General features: G+C 47.6%; 3 protein-coding genes across 5 annotated transcripts; 1 reads left to right on the top strand and 2 right to left on the bottom strand.

The window, feature by feature from the left end:
- Positions 1–1238: 1238 nt before the first annotated feature.
- On the bottom strand, positions 1239–1822 carry LOC128273691 (dolichol-phosphate mannosyltransferase subunit 3). Its single transcript, XM_053011715.1, has 2 exons — positions 1609–1822; positions 1239–1543 (listed from the first exon to the last, which is right to left on the bottom strand). The coding sequence occupies exons 1-2, from the start codon at positions 1756–1758 to the stop codon at positions 1409–1411; spliced, it is 285 nt and encodes a 94-aa protein (XP_052867675.1). The 5' UTR covers positions 1759–1822; the 3' UTR covers positions 1239–1408.
- A 262-nt stretch (positions 1823–2084) lies between these two features.
- LOC128274642 (protein yellow-like) lies at positions 2085–8834 on the bottom strand. 3 transcript variants are annotated; one of them, XM_053012902.1, is made up of 5 exons: positions 8823–8834; positions 3437–3723; positions 3164–3351; positions 2922–3089; positions 2085–2847 (listed from the first exon to the last, which is right to left on the bottom strand). In XM_053012902.1, exons 2-5 carry the CDS (start codon positions 3657–3659, stop codon positions 2101–2103), a joined length of 1326 nt encoding a protein of 441 aa, XP_052868862.1. In that variant the 5' UTR covers positions 3660–3723; positions 8823–8834; the 3' UTR covers positions 2085–2100. The 3 variants fall into 3 exon arrangements, with proteins under 3 accessions (XP_052868862.1, XP_052868860.1, XP_052868861.1); XM_053012900.1 differs by lacking the exon at positions 8823–8834 and adding an exon at positions 7056–7590; XM_053012901.1 differs by lacking the exon at positions 8823–8834 and adding an exon at positions 7056–7590 and having other exon boundaries at positions 3437–3662.
- Positions 8835–12234: 3400 nt separating this feature from the next.
- Positions 12235–16036, top strand: LOC128271814 (LIM domain-containing protein jub). The gene is made up of 6 exons (XM_053009467.1): positions 12235–13557; positions 13629–14127; positions 14216–14532; positions 14687–14749; positions 14836–15001; positions 15082–16036. The coding sequence occupies exons 1-6, from the start codon at positions 12235–12237 to the stop codon at positions 15324–15326; spliced, it is 2613 nt and encodes an 870-aa protein (XP_052865427.1). The 3' UTR covers positions 15327–16036.
- The last annotated feature ends 252 nt before the right edge of the window (positions 16037–16288 follow it).

Genomic DNA, 16288 nt, shown 5'->3' with positions numbered 1-16288 from the left:
GTTTTTCGTATGAACTTAGTAGCGATGCACCGGGAATGCGCATCATCTTTAGAACTTTTTTATTGACATACCACACATTTTTTAACCAACGTTTGCTTGTAGCGGCGAATTCCTAAGTTTTCGTAGGAATCTTTCTCACAACAGGTTCTTCTAGGGACAGCCGATAGCGATATGTTTGTTGCTGGTTTGTACGGAAAAAGGTGTGTTGAGCAATTCATTCCTCAACATAATTGACGATTGCTTCCAGTTCACATGAGTCATGCAGTTTTGTTAGCCTCCATCGGTCAGAAGTGTGAATTTGCTACTTCTACGGATGGTGATGATTAATTCGTTTTGCACAGTACCGCTAAGAGACATCGTGAGCCTCGACATTGGGGTTATGCACTACCAACAAGCGTAAAACTTGAAAGGCAAAATATTTCCTGTGAGGAACGCACTGTGACTCAACTCCTGTAAAAAACTCTGTAAATCCACCCGAAGATCTGTGTTGAAAATTAGATAGCTTTAAAAAAATTCCGAGCAGATCTGAGCGGAATAAATTCATGCTGCTGGTCGAAAAGGTAAGCCAGGACAGGACTTTTTCAGGCATTTCTTGTCGCCTTTCTTATGTATGGCAAGTATTCGGGATTCTAAGTTCCAGACGACAACGACGAGGAAAACAGATCCTTTGTCGAGACTATACACTCCTTAACAATGGCAAAGGATAGGTGGAATCTTGAAATCTTTGATAGCATTGATGATCACAGATTCAAAAATGTAGGTATAGTTTGTGTTGTAGGTGGTTTGTGGAATCGTTAAATTTGTTACAATTTCTTGAAATACGTACATGCAAAAGTACAATTGTCGCGAGTAAAAAAGATAAAAAAGATCATCAAAACAAACAGCCACAGCGGATACAAAGACTCAATGAAAGGCCAGAAGGAACGTAGCAATTATTTGATCAAATGCATGAGTTACAGTTAATGTTTTAACGTTGATTGCATGTAAAAGATTCTTCTTCAGTACGGAAAATTAAAGGTGTACGGAAAAGGCAGTATAAGAGCAGTGTGAGAATTTCATTGACTGTGATGATCGGTTTGGTTAATTAAATTGAAAAGTTTATATTTCCTTCCATCTTGCTTTTCTGTTTCCCAGAGTTCCAGATACTTTAGAGGAATCGATTTTTTTCAACTATATTTATTCCCTTCAATGGAATGATTCAATATGAAGCGAGTAGTTAGAGTTAATTGTATCCGGTGGAAACTACAAAATATAGGGGCGTAACGCATAAAGGCTTTAAATCTTTTGGGATTGATTGATGAATCAAATCTAAGAATCAATGTTCGGTTTGCATTCTGGATTAGTAATAATTTTTCATTCAATAAAACATTTTATTTACAAGCAAACCTAACACACCACGCTTATCACGTTAATCACTCAGCACTAGACCTTTGCTTCGGAGATCGGCCTTGGCTTCCTTAATTTGTTCCATCAGTTCCTTCGCAGCTTCCTCGCAATTGTTGAACGTGAATGTTCGATACAACACGACGGTTGCGGAGTAGATCTAGAAACAATTATTCATTCAGTAGATGGTTCATACGCCCTTGTCGACATTCTCACGCCACTTACCCCAAACAGCACCACCAAGAATAAGGGAGAAAGCTTAATTTCAAACATGTACTGATCCAACAGATCGTGCTTCACTTGCCGCAAAACTATTGCAAAGTACACACTAAGAAAGCAGGCCGCGGCCATGAACCATTCGAATAGTTTCGTCATGTTTTTCGGTGCTAAATCGACGTATTCGGACTGTTGGTGTGAAATTTACGCTGCCGCTCGCGACGTGTTCTGGGATTGTTTATTGTTGATATTCGCCGATACCCGTCAAACGGTGCTACGCGGCCGGCGCGACGTGTTCTGTCAAAGGCTTCATTGCACGCCAGATGGCGCTGCATGTTCGGTGGGCGGAATTTATGTTTAAATGGCAATTCAAATAGCCGTTACTAACTCGCGCAGTCGAACGAGGCATAAATTATAAATGTATAAAACCACATAGTATTCTGACTTACGACAAACGATTTATTTTGCACTAAAAGTTCAGCTCCTTTAAACCACACCACTCTACAATTTACACGATGTCTTACGTCCTAGTATTTCTGGCATCTGTATGGCCTGAATTCTGAAATTGGTTTCATTGGTGTTCAGTGAACCCGTCATTACCTTCTGAAAACGACACGAGAGCACCCACAGCTCTTCGACCCCCTTACGATTGCGTACAACCTTCAGTCCGCTTGGAAACTGTAATGTTTCACTGTTTTGCGACAAGATGCGCATGTTGGCCGGAGTGTACGGTGTGGTAGAGTCCCAGCAGGCGATCGCATTCTGTGCCACGAGCCCGAAAATCAGATTTCCATTGCTATCCATTGCCTCGGCAACGGATTGCGAATATCGGTTACCAATCGGCCGGAAGGCACGCTGTTCCGCTTCGACGTTATCCTCCCAAACGGTGTCGTTATTCAGCACCGAGGTACGCACCACATTTTCCGTCATCGAAGCCAACGCATGGAAGTATACCAGCCGATCGCTCACCGGTCGCCAGCTTCTGCCGTACGCTGAAAACACCACATTATCGGTCGGAATGCGAGGTGACATGGCCATCGCGACAATGCCGTCCATCAAATCAAAGCTTTCGCCAGCGATGGTAAAGGTACCGTAGTCCGGGTTCGGGTGCATTTGTTTGTTCGTGATACGCCACGATTTTCGCCGCGCCATATCGTACACAATCATACCGGGTGCCGTAACATCGGCCAGATACACTTTCGTGTCTTGGCACGAGCCGAGTGGCGAAGGATCTTGTACATCAACAAGCTGAAAGAAGAACCGTACGGTCGAATGACAATCGGCAGCGCTTGTGGGTTAATCCTAGAAGGACAATTTCTTACCAGATTCACCAACAGTGATAAGTCACACACGAGTTGATCGGCAGGAATCTCGTACCGATGTATGATTTTATCTGTTTTCATATCAAAAACTATCAGCTTCGGCGGGCACATTCGTGTTTCGCCAACCCTGCCGGTGTCCAGCACCCACATGCGGTTACATTCATCGATCTGAAAGCGTACGAACGGATGCGGTTAGAGAAGTCACATATCGCATCCGTAAAGGAGGAACACACGGCACATACCTTTATCCGAAAAACGGACACGATTCCGTTGCAATTTTTGCTCTCCGGCCTATCCTGGATAGCGGCGTTTGGATAAGGTTCCACCAGTGGGCCGGATGGTCCCTGATTGCCCGAGACACGTCCCAAAGTATACGGGATCCCGGTTTGGAACCGAGGAATAGTGACGAAAAGACGAGATTTTGCTGCATCTACCGAAGAAATAAACCAGACAACGATCTTACGGTTAGTAATAACTTTCACAGGTGGAACACAGTGAAGAAATAGATCACTTACTTCCATAATCCACATCCATGTCTAGTGGAATGCAGTTTTCTGGTGTGTAGCGGCCGCTCGCAATCGCCTCATCACGATCCTTTGGCGACGGGAAGCTAAAATCGACCGCCGACCACTGGGCAACCTTTTTAAGCTGCATACCCCCAACAGCTGGTGGCAACCATTGACCAAGCCCGATCTGGGCTAGCAACAATGGCAGAAGGATGCAAAACTGCGAAGCCATGTCCTGCGGGTATCAGGAATTACAAATGAGTCACACGCGAGCGGGAGTTGGCTGGAGCTTAAACCTATCGGGAAAGGAATGTGGAGAACAAGTTTGACGTGAAATAGGTCCAAGCCTGCACACGAATGGCATTGAAAAGCAGAAACCAGAAACTGCACGATAAGAAAGCCACCACCACACGATCGGCCGAAATTGCGTAACCAGCCACCAAGGATACCGTCGTTCGCTGGTAGCAGAAGGCAGGTCCGGAATGTAGCGCGCACTGTCAATCGGATCGCGATCGGTGTTGGACTAATCCTCATCGTGCCACCGGCACCCCTTTTTCAACCGTGCCCCGTGCAACGTCCGTGAGCTGTGAAGGATTCAAACGCGTGCCGGTCGCGTGCCCGTCGATCAAACGATAAATCACTCATACGATCGTAAGCTCGATATGAAATGTCGGTAGTGGCCGATGTTCAAAAGTGTACCAACATTTACGGGCGATCGAGTTTCGGCGAGCGCCCGGGTGATGCCACCCCCGTGATGGGTCGTCATGTTGTTCACACCTTACCGCTCAGTACAAACTAGGCTACGGGTGACGCCCATTACACATCTACTCGCCCCGGAAAACGATAATACACGCTCCGTTCTGAGCGAGGTGCGCGAAAAAGGTCAATGTGCTCCGATGCGCTGCGCCCCCGTGAATGAAGAGCAACTTTGAGCGCTTCAAGGAAATTCGCTGTCTAACAGGAAACGTTTGAACCACGCGCGGTTCTCTTATCGACCGCACGACCGTTTCATGTTTCGCGTAGTTTTTGGTAAGCGTGCAACGGAAAGAGTTAATGGTAGTGAATGATAAGGCGCAATTTCGTGAGGTGTAGCAAAAAAAAGCCCATTAAGTGGATGGAAGTTGAACGTTAATTGCACGACGACCAGTTCTTATATTTTTTTTTCTTCAGAAATATCATTCCGAGGTGCTAGAGATCGTTTGGGCCAACGAAAGGGGTGCCAGAATTATAATACAACTCGCCAATTAGTTTCGCAAGACACGTTGGAAAATGTTGGCAAGCACAAAACCTATTCGTAGCTAATTGAATTGTAAAATATTGAATAAGTTAAAACATACACATTCGCAGGTTGGTACACCAGGTGACAAGAGTAACTGTTTTTTTTTAACTAAGAAGAACGGACCGGGCCGTATTTATAAGGTTAATAGTGGAAACAGCTGAAACATACCTTTCATTAACACACGGATGGATGGTTAAGTTGAATTAAGTAGTTTCATTTATTGAATGAAATGCTGTCTGCATTTGACCATTCCGGTTGTTGTTGTTTCCCAAACAACCGACAAGTTTTAATTTTGTTCTTTTCGTTGGATCGTTTCGCTTGAAGTACTAAGTAGCGTCTAAAATATCGGAACAGTATAAATGTTCTCGAATATTTTAGAATAACAGACAGTTTTTATTTGCATACGAAGCTCGATTGGTACCATACAAAACGAACCTTAAGTGATCTCGATCGATAGTGAACTGAAAGAAGCGTCGCTACGATCCATAGGTCCCACGAGCTACAATTGTTCCATTAAAAGGCAAATATATTGCTTCGACTGGATTGATCAGCGGAACCGTAACTCATTGTATTGTCCCGCAGTATTACCACCGAGCGGTCCTAGCCTGTCCTCCGGTCCTCGAGGTCAATGGACTTCGCCCGTCAACCTGTTTTAACGTTACCAAAATTCTTGCATCGCTATCGATGCATTCACTTCGCCTCAGGCGGTTCCGTTGTCCTTATGGCCTACATAAGAAGATTTTACGGATTTCGTCCATTCTCGTCCACCATTCTCATCACATGACGAGCCCACCACAGCCTGGCAATGACTTATAGGGCAGTAAAATTGTCATACTACAGCATAAATATCGCGCACACAGTTCGTCCAAACCCCAGAAAAAGCACGTTCTTAGTGTTCTGTATAGCCACTGGTGTTGCGCTGAGAAATGAATGAAGAACCACAGCTACGGAAGCTCCTGCGTTCAAGCCCCGAGTACCACGCCCTTAGCAATTACGCCATAGTCCAAGGATTCACATACGCGCAGAACACGCGCCTTAATAAAGCCGTTAAAAACGATTTTGTACAGTAGTAAGCACTTGCTTCCGCCGGTAGCACGGTAACTTCCAAGTAACTACCGGCAACCGCTACCGGCTGAGTTTTACGCCTGATTAAACCGATGCGTCCGTTGCGTACATCGCGCGGATTTATGCGTGAAGACAGAACATCAGACTCGTTCAATTTTTGGCATTTACTTGGAAATCCTCAAGGTCACTTCAAGCTATTGTGAGAGTAGTTCTTCGCAGGCGCACTCCGCCCCAAGGAAGCAGCGCTAGCAAAGCGTCACATTTTGCACACCGATGTCAAATCACGACAATGGAGATGGAGTGTCTTGATCCATGCATCCATGCATTTGCATTGCACAAAGTAACAATGACTAGCCGAGGCGTTCGGAGACAGTCCACGGCCCACGACACAGTCACCCGGCAAACGATTTCGCGATACTCGAACAAGTCTCTCTCCAACTCCGTTCGCGCTCAGTGCGTAAACAATGTAAAGTATGCATGTTTTCCGCCGGCCTCTCGAAAGCGGACGGAGAAACACAAATAAAATTCTCACCGACCGATGAGCAACAAGAGTCCGCATTCCGAGAGGCTGTGGACGCTAGCCGGCAGTGATTCTTGTTGGCAGCCATGCAATCGATGCGTTTGGGTATGTAAATTTCTTGCTCTCAACCGGCTCTCGGTTGCAAAGCTTTCAAAGCGGTCCTGGAAAATATCACTGAACAAAATTGAAGACAAGAAGAGCACAGTGCAAGAAATAAGAAGAACTCGGTATTAAATTAAGGTAACATTAGTTCCACTGATTGAACGGTCTGATTATTGATCGTTAATTGAGGACACTGTAACGTCGTTCGAAGATGATGTTTGTTATTTTATTTATTAGAATTCTGCCTTATTTATTATGTTCTGCCAACATGCCTAAATATGTAGAAAGGAACTCCGAAACATTGTCGGATCCAATGGCAGAAATTAAATCGTAGAATCGTAGATTAAGTCGTTGAAAACGTGTCTTCGGCTGCTCGATTAGCAAACAAGAGATGCTTATCGTATCACCGAAGATCCGGTTCCAGCTGTCAGGGGAATCCAAACGAAATGAAACTGCTTAACAAATGTTGTCCAATTTGCGGCAAAATCGTGATCCGCGTGTTCGGCACAGAACGTTGCGGTTTTGTTGTGCTTTTGCGGGCTTCACTACGAGCACACGTTGAGCTCCTGTTCTTCTCTTCCCGCCCGTTTCTTTGCAGGGCGGAAAAGCCTCACCGCGGTGCGGTAATCGCGAAAGTGTCGTGGCATCCAAACCCAACTCACCAGCACACGTCACACACAGTATGGCTCCGGGGTCCAAATGATTGATGCTTCCTACCGCACGAGCTGGCCACGCGCCGCCACTACCGATGCCCCGTTGTCGTCAGGTGTGTCCTTGCAGAAAACTTTCGCTCCGGTTTTTGTTTTTGATGGTCACTGGGGCACACCGGAGACGGCTGCTCACTGGTCGGTTTCGCAGTTTCGTCACCCGAAGTACAATACAATATATAAAAAAAACTGAGGCACACAGCCCCAAAATTTTGCACTTTCACAATCGGCACCTGCATTCACAACCACCCGCAGAGAGAACCGTGACTTGCCCACCCTCAGGCGTGGCGCGGTTCAATTTGGTGTTTTCTACCTGATTTCCTCACACTGGGCGCGCTCGGCTGTAGGTGGTTAAGGGTTCCTTCCGAACAACACACACCACACCACGGGGGGCGCAAGTAACATAAAATTCGCACCGAAACGATCGGCGGACACGCAACACGCGGAATACGACGCTCGGCTGCTCACGCTGCGCTCCGAGCTGTTGTTGTTCACTTCGCGATCGGATCGCTACTGAGCCAAGATCGCGCCGTTGCCGGCAACACACGTTCTACGCCACCTGTGGAGGCCCGTCCGTCCGAAGGAAGCTTGTGGACGTGCACAACCACATGCGATCGCAGCGCACCACCACCCCGAGGACTCCGGTTGATGCGCGTATTCGAGAACGACAGTGAGCCGAGAGGGCGAAGAAAACAAACAATCGTACCGGAAGCGACAGAACTAACAACCGGATGTGAGAAATCCCTGGGAACACTGGCGGGACTTTTTGATGCGGCCAAACCACTCGGCATGCAGCATAGTTCAGTGTCCGTGGCTCACCCAGGTTCCCGGTACGGCGCAAATGACGCAGCGCAGAACTGCCCAAGGGTACCCAAGGCACACGACACGGGTGATGATGAGCAGTGTGCCCCGGTCACTAGTCACAAGTACGGATCGGGGATTTTTCTTAGCCCCTGGAAAGCAGGTTTGAATCCGTGAGATTATCTTGGATCATTCCCGAGCTGGTACAATGGTACAACACACACACGGATTAATCGCAAAAGCACGCGCTGTAATGCATCCTCTACACCGGGGGCGACTAAGTGGTTCATTAACCGACAGCCACAATCGCGATCAATTGCCGACCAAGTGCGTCGGTTCTAAAATTCAATAAATGAGAAACGATAATTGAAAGACTTCATTGCCTCGTAAGAGACGAACGCTCGGGCTGAACAAGAAAGAAGCGGTAGAAATTGGGTTCACTTATTTTGAAGGTCATCCGTGGCCTCCGGTCAATATTTGGGTTTAGTCCGAACGGCCAGAAACGGCCTGTTGGTCTTTGGGTTGGGTCCATTATTGGTATCCGTTACCGTCACAACCGGGGCAATGCTTTAGGCCAAACATAATGCTTCCGCTCTGTGGTATGTCGGCTTATCGGACTTTCGGGCGATGTCGTAAGCGCAGCCTTCATGTGCCTTTAGAGTATGAGCTTTATCAATTTCCTTTGGTTGAGTAACCACCGATTGACATCGCTCGAGTGCGCCTTGTGTGTGATTTCTTATTTTCGATTCAAGGGAAGCCGTCACCGTCGAAGGAAGCGCAGTAATGGCCAAGGTTGTTTAATTGGGACTTAATTTTGAAAAGTCCGCTTCGAACAGTGACGCACAGCCTTATCGCATGCGCAACTGACGGTGGTCAGTTAGAGCCATCAAAACAAACCTGAAAAGTGATTTAATAACGCACCGACAGGCATTGGTCCGTATTTCTTAACCAACGAACCCGTGATCCAGGTACTTGCGAATCGCCGTGGTGAATTGCCGGTTTTGCGAAATTCTTCTATTTCATCACGACGATAACTCGCCCGAACCGTTCAATACTTTCCTTTTGATAACTAACGTTGCATGTCCTGAAATGCTAGACTCGTGTCGAGCACCGCCACTGAACTGAACTGCAAATCAAATCAGGTCGGCTAGCGATGCAATGCTAGTGGCTGGATGATCGATGTTTTGACAAGTCATGATCGAATTTGATAAGTATGCCGGAGGCGCTCCGGGTTGATCGACATACTCCGTCGCCATTAGATTGTTAGGGTAGTAGAGGCTACTTTTCTTCGCCCCACATCACTCCTACTGGTAGCAGCACATGCTTGAATTATTGATTTATATATTCGTAGCGATTGTACAGGCAACTACAGACGATGAACGTCATGGATTAACAGAACGAAAGACCGCCACGCTTCAAAGGCCTCGTACGATACATATTATGGCCTGCTAAGGCAATGCTTTTTATCCAACCGTATCAATGACCTCTGTCGAGTGCTCGAAGAAGAGATTTGAAACTATTTCTGTGAGTCTTTCGGGAATGATCTTACCCTTTTGCGATGACAAGGCAAATAATGAAAACGCGCGCATGAGGCGTGCGAAAAAAGCTAACTCACGAAGCTGTTAAGGCTATTTATGGACCTTAACGTGTATTTAATAATAGATGGACGAAATGTGTCGAAAATCTTGTAAAACAGGCTGCTCGATAATGACCTACGCACTAATCCGATTTACGCAAACTCTCTATAAAGGAAAAAACGCTTGAAAAATGTGAGTAACAAGTAGTGGAAGACGAATCAGAAGATGAGCGCCGTGTCAAAGCGGACGAGTATTTGGGGTGCACACCACAAGAATCGTAACAATTGGGTAAATGAGCGGGAACCATTTTTTCAAGGTGATCTTATGATCCAAAATCGCTTTGTATTCTGGTCCATTGCCAGCTAATTCTGAATGGAAGATTGGAAGAAAAACGCGTGAAGCACGTTGGCTGACCGAGCCGGATAATTAGCAAACATCAAGGGGCGTGTTGTATGCTCCGGGAATCCCATTTTCATGATGAAATCGATAGCACCGGCGGACGATGCAAATTTTTTGTAATGAGTATATAGCATCGACCATACAATTTCATAGTTATTTTACGATTCACCCTTTGAGGCTAAAAATTCATTCAATCGCTCTCTGACTTGTGTCTCTTCCAAAACAAATGGCGTTTTAGTAATACACGTGAATCGATCAGCGTGGCCATTTACTGGTAATTCGATAATGGTTTCTGCGTACTGCTAATTGTACTTGTACGCAATTGTATGCGTAATTAAAGCAAATGAAACCAACCGTTTGGATGCCCCGTGGAACAGCTGTCGCGGAAAACAACTAAATTATCACAGCAGTAAGGAAGTCGTTACGCAGAACAAGCACTGAAACAAATCATGTCCGTTAGCTATGAAATCCCTGAATACACAGGATAATAGAGCCAAGTGCGAACAGCATGAGCTAGTTTTACTAGTGTAAAGAAGTGTAACGAATTGCTCTTTGTTTCAACCATTGTCCTCTTTTCAAGTGGACCAATTCGTTATGTTTCGAGCAACGTTTGGCTTTGCCATTGAATCAATCACTGCGTCAGCCAATCGATCAAACATGTACAGCGTACACAAGGACAACAAAATCAGGATATCAAGAATGTAACTTACGTGCGTATTTGTTTCTCGCCTCAGAAGAAATTGAGGTGCGCTTGGAAACATGTTGAACAAGAGGGTTGACCACGCCCTACCGATGTCCTTTGCAACTTTGTAAGATGCTGAACTACCCTTCGATACGATCCTTGATCGCTGGCAGGCGTTACGATGGTTGATAAAAAGAGGTTTCCTCCCAAAAAACAATTGATGGAAATCAGACACAAAATTCAATGTAACGAAATTATTTCAGATCAAAACCATGGTGGACAACACAAGACCATTCTCATCCTTACTAACATTACTAACATTTAAATCAAGTTCATTTCAAGTTAAATAGCACAATTTCGCATGAGACAAAGTCGTTGGGGCAAAGCAATTTAAAAAGTGTGTAGAATAGTATGAACAGCTAAACAAGGAAAACACCTTCAGCAAACAAGGATACACTTTCAATCCATGCAAGAACTGCGTAGCAAAGTTCGGAATTCGAAAAAAGGATATTTCCAGAATGGCAATAAAACAACAGAAAAAAATATTCAGAAATCATCTTACCTCTTCGATTTCTTCTTACACGAAGCGTAAACGATTTGATATTATAAATTAATTTTACTTTCGCTTTTACGCTTCGTGTGGCCTACCCCCGTTACACCTGAAGGTGCTATAGAAATACAGCAACATCATTCGCGCGCATCTGACAGTTCGGCAAGGTGTGTGCTCGGAAGCGAGCGTGTGTGCGTGACGGCGGAATCGTGTGTTTATTTAACAAACCGCGAGAATGAGGAAAAATGAAAGAGCGGGCGTCCGAGGGAGAGAGCGAGCGCTAGTGCGAAAGAGAAAGCGCCAAAGAATGAATATCGTTCGCAGGTATGTATGCGTGTGGCTCACTTGCTGCAATCATTACTGTTCCGAAGAAGAGTCGCAAAGAAAGCATCGAGAGCCGTAAATCGTTTGTTCTTTCCTTCGATTTTTTCTCGTTGCACCGCAAAAAGAACCTCACGGACAGGACGATTCCATCGCCATCGTGTGTCGGGATCTGGCGCAGTTCTGGAGTGGCCAACATTGTGCAGAAAATTGGCCACAAGCTCGTGCAACAATGACTGGTGGAGTGTGCAAATGCAAAACGTACCTGCTTGAGCGAGTTGCGGTGGACATGCCGTACCCCACGGAAGAGGATAACATTCATTAACTGCGGCCGAGCGGAGGACCCCATAGCAAAGGAAATCGTGAGGCGTAGCGACGCAGGAGACTGTTTGAGCTGACAAAAAACTTGGCCTGGCCTGACCGAACGGAATGTGGATCCTTATCCTATGAGAAACACCCTGTCCTTTTAAAATCCGTCTATTGTAACCCGTTTTATGAATGTACCGAGTAAGGTATTTGTCAGTGTGAATGAAATGAAAAAATGTGACTCAAGCAGCCCTGTGAGCTGGTGAATGAGTTGGCGATGCGGTTTGTGATGGTGGACAACTATATCCCCACAAAATTCAGCAGTATTAAGACGAAAAGTGAAACAAGTAGCAGTAGTAAAACTTCAAAGTGAGGAAAAAACACGTGAAACGATTGGAATTGCATCGTGAATCCAGAGGCTACATTTTACTTTATACATAAAGAGTACCGCGCAAGGGTTCTTCTGCTCTGGCCGCTGACTCACAATAGCATAAAAGTATGTCGTCGAATCATCTTCATTCGCAAACCCCAGACGCTGCACTGATCGCCCGGATGCATCAGATGCGCCTCGAAGGTGGTGACGGTGGAAAGCTGCTTGGCTCGCTTCCGCGATCTCACCCCGGGAGCCAAGGACCGTCATTGTTCGACAGTGGCAATGCTTATGCCACCATCGGGCCGGCGCCCGTCAGTTTGAGTGGTGGAAGTGGGCCATCAGCGTCGGTGGCCACGGCGATCAACATGAACGATTACCGAATGTACGACCGGTACCAGAACCAAATGCAGCAGGCTGCTGCGGCAGCGGTGGCGTCGGCCACGGCAACCAAGTTCTCTGGAGGTGGCCCCACCATGCAGCAACAAAGCGGCAGCAGTGCGCATGCTGCTGCTACAGGATCGACAGTCGTCGGTGGTGGTATCAGCGGTGGCAGCAGTTATCAGTACAGGGTCAACAACAGCCCCACCCATTCGCTGAGCAACTCATCCCATCACTCGGGAGGCGCCAACAGCCCGCGGGCGAGTGTGCACAGTGGAAGCAATGCTTCGATTGGTTCGACGCAGCAACACCATTATTACGATTCGCGCTATCACCAGACGGTTTACGAAAACGTCGACTACTATCCAGCATCGCAGCAGCAGCAGCAACAACAACAAGTAGGCGACGGCCTTCTGTACGACCAGCGGAAGTTTGAATCGCACAACATAAAGGCGCAACCGCAGGTTCCGGCGGGGCAGGTGCAGGCGACACCGCTGGCCAACGGCATGATAAACATGGCCGGGCGGTACGCACACACCCCGCCCGAGCTGCAGGAACAACCACCGATCTACGAAAACCTTCAATCGCCACCGTCTGCTGGGCAGCAAGCGCAACCGCAGGCCACGAAAGGTTCCACGCAAGTGTACTACCATCAACGGACCGACGGGAGCCCCAGTCCGGGCGCAACGCAGCACCAGGCAGCGTATCATCAGGCCCAGCATCAGCAGCAGCAGCAGCACCTCCATCATCAGCAGCAACTGTCCAGCGGATCGGATCTGTTGTATCAGCAGCCCATCTACGAGACGACCACCGCGAATGCGAACGCGTTTCGAGCCACTGCCAGCATGTATCATCCACACCAGCAGCAGCAGCAGCCTCCCCAGGCGTACCATTCGCCGACGAACAGCAGCATATCGGTGAAGATTGCTCAACAACCACAGCCGGTGCTGCTGCCGAACGTCAAGTATCACGCGACGGGTGTTCCTGCTTCGGCCGCTCTGCCCTACGATTTCCACCAGAAGTCCTCGAGGCTCACTAGCAGCACCGGCGCCGCAGCAGGGCCTATACTGGTGAGTATCCATCTTCGTCCCCATAAATCGTCCGAAAGGGCTTTGTTTCTCATCACTCCGTCCTTTCCCAGCCACCGAAATCTTCGGAAGCACTGAAAACACAGCAGAAAAATAATGGATCCCCGTCACGCACAGCTTCCGCTGCCGGGGCGGCGAATTCACTCAACAAAAGTTTCGTTGAGGATATTAACGGTTCGGACTACGTTTGCATGACGAGTGGAACGAAATACGCAGCCGGAGGACCCGGAACCGTGCCGCAACTGCAAAAATGTAGCCCCCCTTTGGTTATGTCACCGACTGCTGGTGGAACGACAACGGCTGCCATGCCGGTGCAGGTTGGCCAGGAGCGTCAGTACGCAACCCTGCAGGAACTGGAGACGGCCAGACGTCAGCACCAAGCCACGGCCACGGCAACTCCTCTCGGCCAGAAATCCACCGCCAACGGGTCGCCAGGCCAGGGTGGGGCGGGCCAATTGATGGCCGGGCACAGTATGGGCATTGCAATGGGCTTGCGGGGAGCCGTGTCGCCCACTCCGTCGCAGCTGAGTAGTGGTTCCGGTTCCGGCAAGCGTAAGACGAGCATAACAAAGCCACCAAGCGCAAGCCACGCCGTTTTTGTAACAACCTTCTCTGCTTCGTTTGCTTCTCTTCTTTGCAGCGAAAGGACTTACTAAGAATCTGCTTCCCTACAACGTGACACCTCCGCGGCCGACTGGACCGACCGAAGCGGAGCGCAAAATCGAAGAAATGACCCGCCAGTTGGAGGAAGAAATGGAGAAGAACGAGGAGCAGGGTGAATACTTTGGTATCTGCCACACGTGCAAGGAAAAGGTGACGGGGGCCGGAGCGGCCTGCCAAGCGATGGGAAACCTTTACCATACCAACTGCTTCATCTGCTGCTCGTGCGGCCGGGCCCTGCGCGGCAAAGCGTTCTACAATGTGCACGGTCGAGTGTACTGCGAAGAAGATTATATGGTAAGGACACCCGGTCAACACGATGGACACGATTTTAACAAAAAGGTTCCTCGTGTCACTTCCTTTGCCAGTGCATTAGGAAAATTGAATCCCATTTCTCTCAACTCATTTGCCAGCAAACTTTATTTGTTTCTATTTAACTTTTTTTTTACAGTACTCTGGCTTCCAGCAGACGGCGGAAAAGTGTGCAATCTGTGGACATTTGATTATGGAAATGGTAACAAACCTATCTTCAGTTGGGCTTACCTTGAGCAGCGTATGTAATGAATGGCCCTGTGTTTTGCCTTTTCCTTCCTCGATCAGATCTTGCAAGCGATGGGAAAATCGTACCATCCGGGTTGCTTCCGGTGCTGCGTCTGCAACGAGTGTCTCGATGGTGTCCCGTTCACGGTGGACGTCGACAATAAGATCTATTGCGTAAATGACTATCACAGCATGTTCGCTCCCAAGTGTGCCAGCTGTGGCAAGGGTAAGAGCTTAAAAATGGGTTTGGTTTCTACTCTATTCCACCACCAGAAGCTGTAACATTGCCCTCTTACGCCTTTCTAGGTATTACACCGGTCGAGGGGACCGAGGAAACGGTGCGTGTCGTTGCGATGGACAAGGACTTCCACGTCGATTGCTACATCTGCGAGGAGTGCGGCATGCAGTTGACCGACGAACCGGACAAACGATGCTACCCGTACGAAGGTCGACTAATGTGCCGTTCCTGCCACATACAGAAAATATCGCTGCAGGATATGCGCGGCCGGATTGTTGAACCAGTTTCGGCCACCTATCAGTATATGGGCTAAGCGGGAAGTAAAAGAAACGTAAGATATACTGCATAGTAATTGTTTTGGGTTGTTTGCTAACACGCCCGGTATGCGCCCGTTTTTTGACGCCATTCTTCACATAAAGATCCGACGCCAAATGGGGGCGATCGAGAAAAGATCGCTTGTCAGGAATTTTGGCAGCTTGATATTACTCCTACTCGGCCAATCGGCTGCCGTCGGTCGAATCTGCGTTCGTCCAATGGCGATTGTCGTGTATCATGGTTCTATTTTCGTGAAGCTGACCTTTAGAAGTAGCGCATATAGCGGCCTCGGCATCAACACCGAATGGTTTTGGTGCGAGCACCGAAGCAATGGCCCCGTAAAACTATCAGCTATTCAGCAATTCAGTGGAACCGGAAAGTTTCGGTGTGCATTTACGTGAATCAACCCGGAATCATTTTGAAGAGGCCAAGGGGTTGTCGTTGTCGATAACTTACAAGAACAGCCCCGACGGGTTCGGGTGTAACTAACATTCCGCTAGATGTTAACGATATGCTTGTGTATTATGATTAAGATTATTAACCACGATCGAATTAGGCTCGGCAAACTTCAAGCGCTCGAGTTGTGACTCGAGGAGTGTCATGTACAATAAGTACATCTGAGAAGCGAACTCGGGGGAAACAGGGGGAAGTGTTGCAATATAGTTGCATTTGCATTTTAGGTTGGCTACAACAGTTACGTCGTTGCGATAACAATAAACGCGAAAGGTATTTACGTACTTCGTAAGTGGTATCAAAGTTGTGTGTTTCCGTTTCCTTGCTTGGGTCTAGAAAATCGGGAGGATAAAAAGGGAAAAGATCGCAGATTTGGCATAGGATAGTGCGTTCTGTAGTTCTTCTATCTACACGGATGGACATAATCACCAGAAGAGAGACCGCCAATATTGATGATACCGACCGAATACCGATAGCAACAAAAGTGTCAAGAGTCAAAGTTTTGCT

Source organism: Anopheles cruzii, chromosome 3, assembly GCF_943734635.1.
Source record: "Anopheles cruzii chromosome 3, idAnoCruzAS_RS32_06, whole genome shotgun sequence".
Classification (NCBI taxonomy): domain Eukaryota; kingdom Metazoa; phylum Arthropoda; class Insecta; order Diptera; family Culicidae; genus Anopheles; species Anopheles cruzii.
Note: the sequence above shows the minus strand (reverse complement) of the source record. Positions and strands in the feature narration are given on the sequence as shown.